This window comes from Acomys minous (genome assembly GCF_964271855.1).
Source record: "Acomys minous genome assembly, chromosome: 15".
In the NCBI taxonomy this organism is placed as follows: Eukaryota; Metazoa; Chordata; class Mammalia; order Rodentia; family Muridae; genus Acomys; species Acomys minous.
In genome coordinates, this window is record NC_140497.1 from 97,549,008 (window position 1) to 97,565,051 (window position 16,044).

The 16,044-nt window shown below is 43.9% G+C and overlaps 1 protein-coding gene across 3 annotated transcripts in view; it reads right to left on the reverse strand.

Moving 5' to 3' along the window:
* RNF212 (ring finger protein 212) overlaps positions 1-16,044 on the reverse strand; it is a 42,890-nt gene that overhangs the window by 10,575 nt on the left and 16,271 nt on the right. The window contains exons 6-12 of one of the 3 annotated variants that reach the window (XM_084760731.1): positions 13,265-13,317; positions 13,107-13,158; positions 11,711-11,753; positions 10,051-10,114; positions 4,914-4,986; positions 2,757-2,914; positions 2,104-2,274 (exon numbers count right to left, since the gene is read on the reverse strand). In XM_084760731.1, the coding sequence (XP_084616857.1) occupies positions 2,162-2,274; positions 2,757-2,914; positions 4,914-4,986; positions 10,051-10,114; positions 11,711-11,753; positions 13,107-13,158; positions 13,265-13,317 (556 nt within the window). In that variant the 3' untranslated portion in view covers positions 2,104-2,161. Of the gene's footprint in view, positions 1-2,103; positions 2,275-2,746; positions 2,915-4,913; positions 4,987-10,050; positions 10,115-11,710; positions 11,754-13,106; positions 13,159-13,264; positions 13,318-16,044 lie in introns of those variants that run through there. The other 2 variants (XM_084760729.1, XM_084760730.1) reach the window with 2 other exon arrangements.

Below are 16,044 nucleotides of genomic sequence, written 5' to 3' on the forward strand. Positions count from 1 at the left end.
CCTCTGAATACTCTGCTCTTGGGTGACGAATGTAAGGAGCCCCATACTGGAGTGTTACCACTGTGAAAGTAGCAGGCTTTGGGCAACTACCTACATGTTTACTTAAGAGAAGATTACAGGAACAGAACAACTGGTGATAAGTGCTGATGAAAGTGCCAAGGGGAAACATCTCAACTCAACCAAATGTGCCCTGGAATTAAATGGCTCTCAAAAGCTTAACTGTGACAAAATAAAAATAGTGTGCAATGCTAAAAATCATGGTATTCAATTTTTAAAATATATTTTATTTAATTTTAATTTATGTCTGTTCGTGTGGGAGTGTCAGATCTTGGAATTACAGACAGTTGTGAGCTGCCATGTGGGTGCTGGGAATTGAACCCGGGTCCTTTTGGAAGAGCAGGCAGTGCTCTTAACCATGGAGCCATCTCTCCAGCCCATGGTATTCAATTTTATGTGTACAATGTAATGTAAAGCAATGGAAGAAACTGTACAATTTAAAGATTACATCTGAATAACCAGACCTTGTGAGGGAAGAATGTGTATTGAGACAGTGGTCTCCTTGCATCTGCTGAACTCCTCAGCATTACTTTAAACATTGTTTCCCTGAGAAACATATAGCCATGAGTGTGGACCTCCATCTGCTGTGGCCTTTTGCAGTCAGTCAGCCCATGTCCACCTGCCCCATGGGCTAGGGTTAGGCGCACGGTTCATATTGAGATATCATAAATATGGGAAATCATTTACATTATACATTTATCTAACATCTTAGCATTTGGTAATCATGTATTTATTATATGACAGAAAACATTTATATCATAAATATGGATTTTATAACATTTTATAAACTTCTGGGAATTTGAGGTGTAGCGATATCTCAGTCATTAAGAGTGCTTGCTAGCTGGGCATAGTGGCACGTGCCTAATCCCAGCACTAGGGAGGAAGAGGCAGGCAGATCTCTGTGAATTCCAGGACAGCTTGGTCTACAGAGTGAGTTCCAGGACAGCCAGGGCTATGGGAGAGACCTGGTCTCAAAACAAAACAAAACAAAACAAAACCCAATATCCCACCCCTCCAAACTACACCAAATAAGAGAAAGAATGCTTTCTGCTCCATCATGATGTCTATAACTCCAGCTCCAAGGGATCCAATGCCCTCTTCTTGACTTGGCAGAGCCCTGCTCCCCTACCTGTACAGATAAGCATGCATATGTGTACACACACACACACACAGAGTAAAATAATGTAAATAATTTTAAAGGAGAAGAGTAAGTGGTAAATATGATCAAAACACATTGCATGAAATTAACAAAGAATTTGTAAAAATATTTTTACAAACAAATTCTGGGAATGGAGAGAACTTAGAACAGGACTGTTACTACACGATTTCTGAACACTCATCACATACTTCTGGGATCAAGCACACTCCTGACGACAGCCATGCCTAGGTCATACACACCTTCTGGGAGAGCAGAGGTGAGGCCTACTCCTGCTCAGCAGCCTAAGCATCATTTCCTGAGGACTGGGGAAGTGGAACATGGCAACGGCATTCACATACCACTGGGATAATCTAGTGTGTAGCCTCCTTGCACCTCAGTCTATCTGCAGAGTGGGCACTTACTTCTTTCTGCTGTTAACATCTTCTACAGAACCAGATAAGCTCTCTGACAAATTATAGGCAAACAGAAAATAAAGTCGTAGAGAAAGTTCCACAAGGCCCTTTCCCAGCTCCTGTGGTGTGGAATTATGAGTCCAGGGAGCGTCCACTCCAACAGAGCAACAGTTTCTGTGCCCGTAGGCCTAACCCTAACCTGCAAGGTGAGCTCAGGGCAGAGCCTAGTCTGCAGAGACTTCCCACGATACACAGCACCACACACTGGCTGGCACAGCCCTGAGTAACAAAACTGCCATTGGAGACCCACAGCACAAGGAAGAAACGGAGTCACCCTGAACTGTTGGCTCTCCACGGGAGATGCTCTGTGTTCATACATTATACTGTGGGCACAAGCCCAGCAAACCTGAGCCTCCACACCCACATTTAGGAGTGCTCTACAGTGTCAGGATAATACAACTGCCAAAAAAGTACACGAGGCTATCCAGACAGCTACTTTATCAAAAGGCTACTTTATTTAGTTACATCATCTCTCTAGAATGATCAGTGATATTTACTGATGAATGTACACATGCCAGGGGCTGGCTGCAGAGCATAGATTTGCAGGTGTGGAGGGCAAAAATGGGCTCCTCTTCTCAATGTCCATCCCCCCAGAGGATGCTGACCCTGTAGGAAGCATTAAGAGATATAAAGAGATGTGAGCTTTGAAATGACTTCCTAATTATATACTGCTGAAGAAAACAAAAATGCAAATATCAAATAAGAAAAATAAGCTGGAGCCACTTGTAGTGGGGCATGCCTTTAATCCCAGCACTCAGGAGGCAGAGGTAGGTGGATCTCCCTAAGTTTGGGGCCAGCCTGGTCTACAGAGTGAGTTCCAGGAGAGCCAGGGCTATTAACACAGAGAAACCATGTCTCAAAAAACAAAACAAAGAAAGAAGAAAAATAAGTTGAAAATAAAAAAGAGTTCACTGGCTTAAATATGTATTTTTACATTTTTCATGACAGGTTAGCTCAGAGTACTGCTAACTGAGTTCACAACCAGGACGGACAGGACACGAGGCTCTATGCTTGCCCTTAGCACACGTATCTACATAGACATTTCATGTGCACTCTTCTGAGAGAGCCAGCTGAGTACTTGCCTGCACGCTGCCTCTGCAGCAGCCCTGAGATGCTGATGGGCTGCCGAGGTGGTCCAGTCCACGAACCACTAAGGCTGGGGGAAGGACCTTGTGCTGCTCTGCTGGATAACTGTGACGCTGGAGCTGGTGAGACTTCCTTGTAGGGCGTCTGCAACGGTGGGACTCTAATAATACATTAAACAATAACACAGTCACAAATATTCTTCATATCCCTGGTAACATGGTCATCCAAATCCTGACTATGTGTGGCCTTAATGATGAAGAGTATGTTTTGCACACTCAGGGTGAACAAGGCCTGCTCTAGGCTGAGAAGATGCTGAACAGAACTTGACAGGAGACTGTCTTTGTTCTGTCAGGCAACCTGGGGCCTTGCTGTACAGATGGTGACCAAAGTCAAGAGGCATCTCCACTTTCCCTAGAGTCCAAGACAGTGAGGAGCTGAACAGGAACTGAGGGACCCAGGGTCTTTGTAGCCTCATGATCTGTTCTGCTACTATAGCTACTTGTATCTATCTGTTCCTGGAAGCCACCTCACTCCACCTTCCCCAGTCCTTTCCAGTAATTCCAGGAAGTTTTTTTTTCCTTGAGACAGGGTTTCTCTGTGTAGCTCTGGTTATCCCAGACTTGCTTTGTAGACCCACTGGCCTCGAACTCAGAGCCCACCTGCATCTGTCCTAAGTTCTGGGATTAAAGCCGGGTGCTACCACGGCTGGCCCATCTTGCCTCTCTAGGCCACCCTGTAGCTCCTCTGCTCCTTTAGTCACCAAGAGCTCCAGGTTCCGTTCTCAGGATTCTGAGTTGTGGAGACTTTCTTGGCAAGCTTACGCAGACAATGTTTTCTACTATGGCCTCCAGAAAGATGAGTCTTGACTCATGTGTGCTGCCCAAACTCGGCTTACAGGCTGTACTCGGCAAGGTGCTATCATTAGCTGACTGCATTCTCCTTCTTTCTAATCTTTACTTTGTCTAAATTTTATGGTTTTTGGACATCCTGGGATCTTGTAGTTCCTGGGGACACTGCTCCTGCTGGCAGCTAATTTCTGTAATTCATGAACAGCCTGCCTGTTCTCACAGGCAAACCTACTTGCCTACAGCCTTATCTTCCTTTTCCAAATTCACACACACACCAACCTTTCTTTTGCCTGTGCATTCCTGATGAGCAGAGACTGCCAGTGAGCCCAGAGGCTCAGAATAAACCACCACTACTTCTTGCCTTCCACAGAAAGTACAGCACAAGTTTACATTCACTTTTCCCTGCCCTTTCTGCAATAATCTCTAGATAGCCACCTGTTACTGTCTTACCACAGCCGTTTCAAACAGAGCCTGGATACTCAGCAACACACCTGTCCTGTGTGTATAACCTTCCAGTCCAGAGCAGCCAGAAAATGAGTGCTGGGGTTGCAGTACCAACCAGGGGACACAAGAGCCGGCAGAGAATGAGGTAAGGTTGATGAGTCAGGTGAATCAGCATCAAGGAAGGAGGTGCCAAGCACTCAGTGGCAGGCACAAAGTCCTTGTTAGGTACATCAGTCAACAGACAACTGCAAACGACCCAAGAGCCAGACATGGCTACACATACCAGGCCACGTGCTTACTGCAGCTCAGTTAGCTAGAGGTAGGCAGCAAAATGGAGACTTGATCATGGCATTGTAGGAGCCTAGCAAGCAGCTGAAAGATGATGGCTGGCCTTTGAGTGCTCAGAATGTATGTGAGAGACATTGGGAGTTGCCTAGCTAGCTGTCCATGGAAAAAGGTGTACTGAGTGAAAGCTAAGTCTTTAGAGTTGGCACACCTCAGCCATGGGCCAAGCCAGCCTCTGCTTCTGTGAGGTGCTTTATGGGGACACAGTCAGCCTGCTAGCTTTCTCCTCCAGCATCACTTCTCATACAAAGGCAGAGCTGGGAAACGGCAAGAAAATCAAGATTATTTACCTCTTGGCTTTTACAGGAAACATTTGTGACCCTAGCCTACTCTTTTAAGGAGCTATTGTGTAGCCATTCAATATTTCCTTTTGAGGTCTCTAAGTCAAAACTCAAACTATACAGTGCAACATACAATACAACCTTCTGCAAACATGGACATATAGGATTAAGACGCAACCTGTTAGCTTCAACCCTGGCTGGAGGTTTTATTTGGCTTATGTTTTGTCCTATGGGGACCAACCTGATAGCCTTCGTCATGCTGGCATGGCTGGGTGTCACGCTGAGATGCTGGGGTCCCCGGCAGGAGACACTCCCTGTGGAGGGAATGAAGCACGTTGTGCCGTGTTAGCCACAGAACCAGATCATACCCTCAGCTGCTTCTCTGCAAGTGTGGCCGTGTCTCCATTGTGAGACCACTGTCAGTTGGCATATGCATGCTCAGGTGTCTTCTGAGTGTTACTATGGCCCATCACCCAAGTCCTCCCCGTGCCACAGGAGGGACGTGTTTTGTGCCCTATCTTCTCACTTATGCCCTTTTCAACTCGGACAAAATGTGAACAATTAAAATAAACTGGCAGCTTGACGTCAGTAGTTGGGACCAGAACCAACTAAGCCAGTGGAGTTTCATTCTCATAAAGTTGCTTCTGAGCCATGGTATCTGCTCTGCTGGCTAGTGGTTAGTCAGGGGGGACCAGACATGCACCCCGTGGTACAAAAGTGCTTAATGAGTACTGGATAGCTACATATGAAGGCCTGGAAAGCACCTCCAGGAGAATGCTGCATTTGCACTTAAAAAGAATGTACATTTTGCTATTGTCAGGTGATGTCTGTATATGCTTTTTTTTTAAAAGTTAATTTGGCAAAATTTCTTCAAGTCTTCTAACTTCTTAGCAATTACATAGCCAGCGGTTTATCAATTATAGGGGCTAGAATATTGAAATACTATATAATTTTAGCTGTTGGATTTCTCTTTAATTCACCATATATTTGAGTTTATTGTCTATACACAGTAATTGTTTTATCTTACTATTATAGTGAGCATTTGGCATCACAAATATCCCTTTGTTACTAGCAATATTGTTATTTTAAAATTTACATTGTTTAACTGTGAATAAAAACCACTTTAGTTCCTTTCTGGCTGGTGTTTACATGCTGTCTGCTCTGTAGGTTTTCCTTCATCTCTCTGTGCCTTTGAATGGAGTATATTTCTTATAGACAGAATATCCGAAGAATTTTTATGCCAGTCTGACAATCTCTGCTTTTTTTTTTCTGGAGCATTTAGTCCATTCCACTTGTCGCAACCAGAACCCAGGTAGGGCACTAGCCTGTGGGCTGCTCCCACTCAGCGCCTGCCCAGCCCCTATCACCCACACTTCCCCATCACCACCATGTCCTGCCCCAGCTGGACCAGAGGCCACACCTGTCAGCTGCCAGAACTCCAGCCCCCATGTTAGGTTTAGACCTTCTACTCAACCACAGGCCACTCAGACAGAAACCAAGAGCAAAACACTCATTCAACAAAGACAAACCCAGAAATCTGTACCTTAGACCTATAATCACCCCAAACCCAGATGCTTAGAGGCCAGTGCAAGAACACAACCAGCAATAGCCAAGGCAGCATGTCACCACCAGATCCTGGCTCTTCTACTACAGCAAGCCCTGAATATTGCAAGAAAAACACCTCAATATCAGAGATAGACATTACCTCATAGTAAAGGTTTCGAAAAAGATTTTTACGAGCAAATATATCTAAAATAAAAGCTGGTATAGTCATTTAATATCTAACAAAATAGACTTCAAACCAAAATTAATCATAAAAGATGGGGAAGGACACTTCATATTCATCAAAGGAAAAACCCAGCAAGATGATCTTTCAATTTTCAACATCTATGCCCTTGTGAAGGAAACACCACTAAATCCCACATCAGCCTCACACATTGACAGTGGGATACTTCAATACCCCAGTCACAAGTGGACTAGTCATCCAGACAAAAACTAAGCAGAGAATAACAGATATTATGAACCAAATGAACCTAACAGATACCTACAGAACATTTTACCTAAACACAAAAGAATACACCTTCTCAGCACCTCACTCAACATTCTCCAAAGTTGATCATACATTCAATCAAAAAGCAAGTCTCATCAGATAGAAGAAAACTGAAATAACCTCCTATCAAAACATCGTGGATTAAAGCTGGCTTCCACAACAAAGGAAACAACAGACAGCCTATAAATTCATGGAAACAGAACAGCTCCCTACTGAATGACTACTGGTTCAAGGCAGAAATAAAGAGAGAAATTAAAGACTTCCTAGAATTCCATGAAAATTAATGCACAACTTACCCTAATTTTTTTCAAGACAGGGTTTCTCTGTGTAACAGCTCTGGCTGTCCTGGAACTGGTTCTGTAGACCAGGTTGGCCTTGAACTCACAGAGATCTGCCTGCCTCTGCTGGGATTAAAGGCATGTGCCACCACCGCCAGCCTAACATACCCAAGTTTCATGGGACACCATGAAAGCTGTGTTAAGAGGAAAAGTCATAGCACTAAGTGCCTTCATAATGAAATTGGAGAGATCTCATAGTAGCAACTTAACAGCACACTTGAACGCTCTAGAACAAAAAGCAGAGGGCAGGATTTCATCAAATTGAGTGCTAAAGTCAACAAAATAGAAAAAAAAGAGAGAATACAAGATAGACAAACCCTTATCCAAACTAACTAAATATCCAAATCAACAAAATCAGAAATAAAAAGGGGGGTGAGTCATAACAACAGACACCAAGGAAATCCAAAGAATCTTTAAGTCATACTTTAAAAAAAACACCTGTACTCCACAAATTTGGAAAATCTAAAAAAAATGGCTAGGTTTTTTTTTTTTTGAGACAAGGTTTCTCTGTGTAGCCTTGACTGTCCTGGACTCACTTTGTAGACCAGGCTGGCCTTGAACTCACAGCGATCTGCCTGCCTCTGCCTCCCGAGTGCTGGGATTAAAGGCGTGTGCCACCACGCCCGGCCCAAGAAATGGCTAGTTTTCTTGATAGATACCACTTACAAAGTTAAATTGATGTCAGACAGTGGCTATAACCCTTAAGGAAATAAAATCAGTTATTAAAAGTCTCCCAACTAAAAAAATCCCGGTTTTAGCACAGAATTCTATCAGACCTTCTAAGAAGAGCTAACACCAATCAATAGTCCTCAAGTTACTACACAAAACAAAATCAGAAGGAACATTGTCAAATTCATTTTATGAGGTCACAGTCACCCTAATACTCAAATCACACTAAGATTCAACAAAGAAAGAGAATTACAGATCAATTTCTCTCATGAACATGAATACAAAAATACTCAACAAAATACTTGCAAACCAAATCCAAGAACACATCAAAAAGATAATCTACTATGATGACGTAGGTTTCATTCCAGAGACTCCTGGAAGGTTCAACATGCGAAAACCAGTCAATGTACTCCACCATATAAACAAATTGAAAGAAAAAAACCCCAATCATCTCATTAGATGCTGAAAAAGACTCTGACAAAATGTAGCACCCCTCATTATAAAAGTCTTGGAGAGATTAGGGATAAAAGGGACATACCTAAACATAATCAAGGCAACTTATAGCAAGCTGATAGCCAACATAAATTAAATGGCGAAAAGTTCAAAGTGATTTCACTAAAATCAGGGATAAGGAAAGGCTGTTCTCTATCTCCATGTCTATTCAATATAGCACTTGAAGTTCTAGCTACAGTGATAACACAACTGAGGGTGATAAGGGGATACAGATTGGAAAGGAAGAAGACAAAGTATTATTATTTGCAGATGATATGATAGTATACATAAGCGAGCCCAAAAACTCTATCAGAGAGCTCCTACAGCTGACAAACCCCTTCAGTGAAGTGGCTGGATACAAGATTAACTCAAAATAAATCAATAGACCTTCTAATCACAAATGACAAATAGGCTGAGAAAAAATTGGGGAAAACGCCAGTTACCATTGAAAGGCAAAGTATCGGCTTAGGACCCCCAAGACCAATTTCTCAGCACAAAAGAGATTTACTTAACCCAGAGTGACAGAGGGCGGGAATAAGAGACAAAGACAGGAGATAGGGAACGAGAAAGAAGGGAAGAGAACAAGAGAGAGGAGGGGAGGTGTTTGTTTTGGGGTGGGACAGTGGACTGCCTCTGGATAGAGAGGGGAGGCACATAGGAAAATGGCAGAGTATAGAAGTACAAGGGAAAGCCCCACATTAGGATGAGGTGTTTAATTTTAAATGGGCATGCTTATTAGGTGAGCCAAAGAGGGCTTTGATTGCTGGACTTCGATACTTTGATAGCTGGACCTTGGTAGTCAGCCTCAGGAAGAGAGAGTGGCTACTTTAGGGGTGTAATCTAATGGCTTTTAGCGAGGCAGAGGGAATGGGGAGAAGGGCCAGGGCTGCAGAGCCATGCTCACCATGCCTAGAGGAATCCTAACTTCTAGGCGTACACAAGCACTATCATATTTGTTACCTAACACTGAGAGTGCCAATACCCGAGGCCTGCACATAAATCGTAGTACTACAGAATGTTACCTGCTCCTGCCTGCAGCTTGGCTGAAGAAAAGGGCTATGAAAGCTGCTAAGATCACCCGTGGCAGAGCTTCTCACTTATTCACCATTCCCCAAGCAAGTAGAGCACAAAACAAAGGAACACAAAACAGTGGCTGGTAACAATTTATGAGCCATGCTAATTGTTTTCTCTGTGTGCGCTTGGACAGAGGTTAATATTAGGTATCTTCTATCTTTCTCTTCTTTAGTCTTTGAGATATGAATCTTGCCAATTTGCCAAAAGTGAAACTTGCCAATTGAGCTGGCCTGGCTAGCTAGTGGGCACCTGGGGAGTGGAGCTCAGGCCCTCCTGCTTCTGCAGCAGGCACTTTATTAACCGAGACCTCTCTCTAACCTTGTAAGTTACCCGTATTTTTATACTGTTCCATCTGCACAGGGATAGAGCAGGGGAGGACTGTGAGGAAAGACGTTAAGTTTTGAAAGTTGATGCATTAAGTAATGAGAGCTCCCATATGAGAAGAGGCAGGGCCTGGGAGGGTTACTGGACAAGAGTCATGGGGACAATGTACCAGCAACCTAAGAGCTGGTACCAGCAAATAAAGAGGCAAAACAACCTTTGACTAGGAAAACAATACCAGTTTTTTCCATGGTGCAGGATCCCAGGAGTTTCTCCTAAAATGGTTCACAGTATCTCTGCTGAGGTGAACCCAGTTTCCCCGCCAACTAGTGGAGGGCAACCCTTAAGTAGTTAAGTACAGACAGCTTTGGTGAAATAGGACTTTCATGGAACATATCCTAGTTTGAAGCAAGGTTACGGGAACTTTTACTTACCCATGCGTCCACCCTGAGGAGGGCTAATCAGAGAGATTCTTGAAGGGCCTGCTGCCATCTCAGGCTACATACACAAAAGAAAACAGCCAGTGAAATTTCCGAACTGCCATTTGTGAGAGTCCAATTCATGTCCTGGAGCTCTAGCTCTGCAGTCCTGTCACCTCTAACCAAACCACCTGCTCCCTGGGTGACAGCCCTTCAGGCAGGGCAGGACAGAGGATCCATCACCTCTGCTCTCCCAGGCCCTGAAACAGTAAATGATTCATGACCGCACTAAGTTCCTTTAGGAATACCAGGAAAGGACAAGGAGTGTATTGAATGATCTTGGTTGGAGCTGCCTGGCTGGATCCTGCTTAGGTTCCGTCTCCCCAGAGACACTAGGAGCACAGGTAATGCCACTAGTTTGCTTGACTCAGAAAAGACCTTCTGTCTTGCGAAGTTTAAAATGCCAATGTGTAGCCTGACACCAAAGTTTAGAGTTTCACTCACTGAATTCTGATTTCTCCAGCTGCAAGGTGTCAACTGTGCCTGTTATCTTCACTATCTCTAGCTCACTCCAGCTGCTTGGGTGCAAAGGAAACCTGACGCTGAATAACTGAGAAAAAACTAGAGTCCTTCTTCACCGTTAATTTGGGGATGTGGAGAATCACAAATCCATGCACAACCCTGAAACAAGGCCCAAGGTAGAGAAGCAGAAGCAAGTGTCTAGCTTCCAAGGAGCTGATGTGCAGCAGGGATCTGGGGTCTCTGTGAGGCCTGAAGTAAAGAGCAGGGCTGGGGAGGTGCCCAGGGTAGAGGGGTATACACTGAAGGAAGTGAACACGCACAAGAAGGAAGCTGAGCAGGGGCTCAGTGTACCTTTGTGCCAATGTATCCCTGAAGTATCTGCTCATTCCCTGTTGAAGTCCCACCTATTTACTCTGGAATCTAGATTGCACCACAAGCAGGTTCAGCAGACTCCCTTGGAAGTGAACGTGACTTCTGGTTAACAAGTGCACGCACCGACACCTACCTTGGATGGCTATTAGCATGGCCCTCATCTACAAAGCACTTAGAACAGTGCTACCTGAGAGGCAGCTCTATTAAAATCCTTGAAGCAACACACAAGAATGAACTCACACCAAAGAAACAGAGTCATCGAGTGCACGCAATGTCCTTCCTTTGTTCCGTCCTACTGGTTACAGCCCACTTGGTAATGCCCCAGCCTTGTGAAACATCTCTGGGGGCCTCATGTTTAAACAATATGGCATGCACAGAATTCAGTTCTGCCTGAACTGGGACGGTGACCCTCACAGTCCATTCCTAGGCTTTGGTTTCGTTTCCTCTCTTCTTGTTTCTCTCCAGTTCACAGTATGGTTTTGTGTCTCAGGCCTCACATTTCTGGCCCACTTATTTCTATGGGCCGATAGGGTTCAGTTTATAATAAGCAGTTTGTTCTTTCTTTGTAGAGTATGGTCGGGGGCAGGTAAAGCATAGGGCTATGGGCTCTGCCACTTTTGCTCAGCAATGCTGCCTGCCCCATAAGCCTGGCCACGAGGACAGAGGGAGTGTTCTTGTTTCTAATCACAACCCACCCATTCACTCTGGTCTCAACACAGTAACAAGCTCCTTTAGAGACCACCATGTGCCTTGCACAATGTGGTAGCCCAGGCATGCTTACCTTTCTTGCTGGAGAAGTCAGGTCAATTTCCATTGACTCTATTCTATAAAACAATAAAATGTACTAATGACACTGAAAGTTTATTATAATTTAAAACACCAGTTTAAACATCCTTGCATGTAGTAAGCCAAAGAATGACTTTCCAAGCCCTTCCATGGAGTTGTTAGGGAGTGGTTAGTTATAGGTCTGCTACCTCTTGTGTCCTCTCCTGGCTGCTTTCTAACTATAGGTTAGGCATGGCTTCTCTAGAGCAGAGCTCCAGTCTGCTGCTTAGCTCTTCAACGCCTACCTAGTCCCACTGACTAGACCCCCATGAACAGGAACATTCATTTACTGCTGCTAACATGTATCACTAGCCCCCACATTATAGCTTCCATTAATCAAAAGGCAGACAGGGAAACATCACCTGATGGTAGTGACCTCAGAACCAAGAAACAGCCTTTCTTGACTCTTCTAGCAGGAGTCGCAGGATGGCTCAATAGCTTAGCCTACGTATTGCTCCAACATCTATGTTAAATTTGCTTTTCCTGGACAGGGCTGTCACCCCAAAAGTTTCTAGATTCTTTCCTTCCTCCTGGTCTTCAGTGTCTTCAATCCAGGTACCTACTCTACATAATATTCTCTTGGTGACAACTCCTTATGAGGCAGCTAGGGTCAGTCTGGATGACTGGCCTGCTGACTCCACACCCCACAAGAAAGCACAGATGTGCTATAGTGACCACTTCCCAATCACAGGATAGTCTCCTGGAACTCACACCTGCCTGCTGCAGACTTATCAACTAAACTCCCAGAAGAACGCGTTCAGAGAACACCCTGGGCCCATTAAAGGCATGAGCCCATGAGGATTTCCTCCTTGTGTCTAATGTGTCATTTCTGACTCATGAAGACTAAGGATGGAGACTGTCTTCCCAAATCAGGTCTTAGGATCATAATGGTACAATGGATGTGCACCTTCCAAGGGACAGCCAGAGCTTCCCAAGGCTGAATTGTCCCAAAGGCACCCAGGGACACAATTAGGGCTCTCAGAGTAGAGTGGCACATGAGGTGGAAGGACCATATCACTACACCCAGACACCAGCTTTCTCTTTGGGGCAGGGCAGAGCTTTCTGGGAGGCTTATAGACACACGATCATACTCAACTAATTACATGGCTGCAGGTATGGAGTACCATGACTGTCCAGTGAGGATCTAAGTCCTGACTCTGGGACCCGAGCTTTACACTAGTGTAAGCTAAGTACCCAGGGCAGCTGGACACCCTGTAAACTACTCCTAGTCAATGGGTGTGATTTGGTGATTTGGAAGGAGAACTTGATAGGAAGAGAAACGCAGATGCATCCATAGATACGGGTTACTCAATTTTCACAAATACTTGCACCATCCCACCAGGCCCACATACCTGTCAGGGAGTGAAGAGTTGGGTGGCAGCAAGAGATAGCCATTTGGCTTTGCTAAAGGAAAAATGATAAAAAATAAAGTCTTTATGTTGGTGCCTACTTCTCGTGGCTCGGCAGCCAGGTGTCTTTATATTCTCCTTTATGATATTACTTCACTTACTTGAAACTGAATGTTTGATTGTGTTGAAAGTTGCTTGTTGTGATGACCTCATACTAAATAGACAGATTAAAGGTATTAGATTAATTAATGAAATTGATTTCTCCCTTATTCACCCCAAAGTAAAAAACGGCTTGAAAATAGTTAACTGCATGAATCTCTACCTGTCCTCTGGCCCACTGCTTTGTTCCTTCCCAACTGGAAAGCAATGTAACACCAACACTGGCCACCATGTACATGCCTGATACTTCTGTTTAAAACTATTATAATAAAGGGCCACCGGCAGGTTATGCTTTAATTGTGTGAAATTCAAATGTGACAGTAAGAGACACTAACCCATTCAGTTTTAACAGCTAACAGGAGAAATGGAGACAAGTAAATGAGAGTTGTGCTTTCCCCTCAGAAAAGCAAGCCATGAATCTCTGTGACAGAAGGCAGCAGAGACAACCTTGCTTGAGGCCTTATGCTTAATAACACTGCTCAATGTCTGCCGCATACTAAGATGTCTGTTCATAGTAGGATGCACGCTGGGCGTGTGCCTGGCCTAACCTGGCAGATATGGGATGATTATGTGCATATAGGGCAAAGCATGTCTGTTTCCCCAGACTCACAAGGCATGTATAAACAAAGCAGATGAGATATTGCAGCCTAGGCATTGGTCTGAATGTTAAGACAGTCTGTGCTTCCAACCAATCCAGTCAGGCCAAATAAGCTAAGAATAGACACTCATCAACAACTGTGCTTGGACTTCTGACCTAAGGTCCCTTCCTGGGTCCCTCCACAGTGTTCATTCCCTCATAACAACTCATGTCCCTGTCTGATTTATAAGTTCATTTACTGTCCTCCCTCAAACAGAAGCTTCTGAGCACAAACAGTTGACATATTTGGCTCACAGGAACTTCTGAAGTCAAGAATGGTGCCTCTTAAGTGCCCATGGAGGACTAGAGAGGGCATTGGATTTCCCACAACAAGAGTTTCAGGCACTTGTAAGCTACCTGATACGTATGTTGGGAACCAAACCATGGCCCATTGAAACCACAGCAAATGTTCTTAACTGCTGAGCCATCTCTCTAGCTCCTCAGTTTTTGAAAATAAGGATGGAGGAAAGAGGTCTTTTTCTTCAAGATGGAGGGAAAGAAGAGCTTAGTTAGGAACTCTGACAGGTACTAACCCTGTCTCCCAGTCACATTCCCAGGCCCAATATGGCTATGCCTTCAGGACACCTTCATATGCTTGGTTGGTCAGGCCAGTAGGTGCCTACACTCAGGTGACCCGTGAGAAACATCTAAGTGATCATTCCACATATAAAAGCTTCACAGGAAATTCAACCATTATCTCAGAAAAACACAACCACAACTGAACAAAACATGTACCATGCCTTGCATCACTGTGTTGGTTAAACTATGGTGTATTATAAATTCCATATTTTATGGGTATTAAGTGCTAACAGACAGTTTGACAACTGCAGTATCATTGAGGCATTGACTAAAACAGACAAGAAATGAGAAATTTTAATGTTTGTTATTTTCCAAATGATTATACACTTACAGAATGTTATGTATTTTTGGTCAGTTGTAGCACTTTGGGATGTGCTTTGATGCATGGCTGTATGGTTCATCTTAATTGCCAACTTGATAGGACTTAGAATCACCTAAATCTTTGGTATGTAAGTGAGTAAGTTTCTATACTGGGTTGAGTTCGGAAAGCTTATTCTGCATGTGGGTGTGGTATCATCCAATGGGCTAAGGGAGTCTTAGACTGAACAAAAAGGAGGAAGCAAGCTGCCCACCAGGGCTTACCTGTTTCCTGACTGCAAAAGCACTATGAGCAGGTACCTCATCGCTACTACCTCCATGCTCTAACTACCATGAAGGACTGCCACTTCAAAATGTGGGTAAAAATAAACTTATTCCTTAAGTAGTATATGCTTTTGTCACAGCCATGAAAAAAATAATATAGAAAATTGGTACTGAGCACTGGGACTGCTGCTGTGATAACGATGATCATGTGGTTTGTAGGGAGAATGTGGAAGAGTCTGGAATTTAGGGTTAGAAAATTCTTAGAATACCATAAACAGAACTGAATGGGTGAGTCTGGTGGAGGGGGTGCCTGGAAGAATAAAATGATCATAGAAATGTAGATGGCGGGAACTCAGCTCATGAGATGTCAGGGAAGGGTTAGAGGCCATTTGTGCTCTGGCAAAGAAAATGGCTGTATTCTACTCATGTTCTGAGAACTTCCATGAGGCTGAATAATAATAATAATAATAATAATAATAATAATAATAATAATAATAATAATAATAATACAAACCAAAACAAAAAAATGCTATGTTTAAGTATGAAGGTGGCAAAGGATAGACTGGTGATGACTAATACTATCAACTTGACAGATCTATAATCTCACAAGAAACAAACCTCTGGGCATGTCTATGAGAGAATTTATAGGTTCAATAGAAAAAGGTAGGAAAACCCACCCTAAATTTAGGAAGCACTATTTCATGGGCTAAGGTCCTAGACTGAATAAAAAGAAAATGAGCTGGGCACCAGCACTCGTCTTTCAGTGATATGAGCAGCTGCCTCAAGCTACTGCTGTCGTGCCTCTCCCACGACGGGATACTACTATACCCTCAGACTGTGAGACAAAGTAAACCCTTTCTTCTTCAAGATGCCTTTGTACAGGAATGAGAGAAATAACTAATACAATGGACTCACTCGAAGGAAGTGCCTTGAAGAACACATGGCATGCCAGGCCCACCCCCCATAGCTGGCTGCCATGTCATG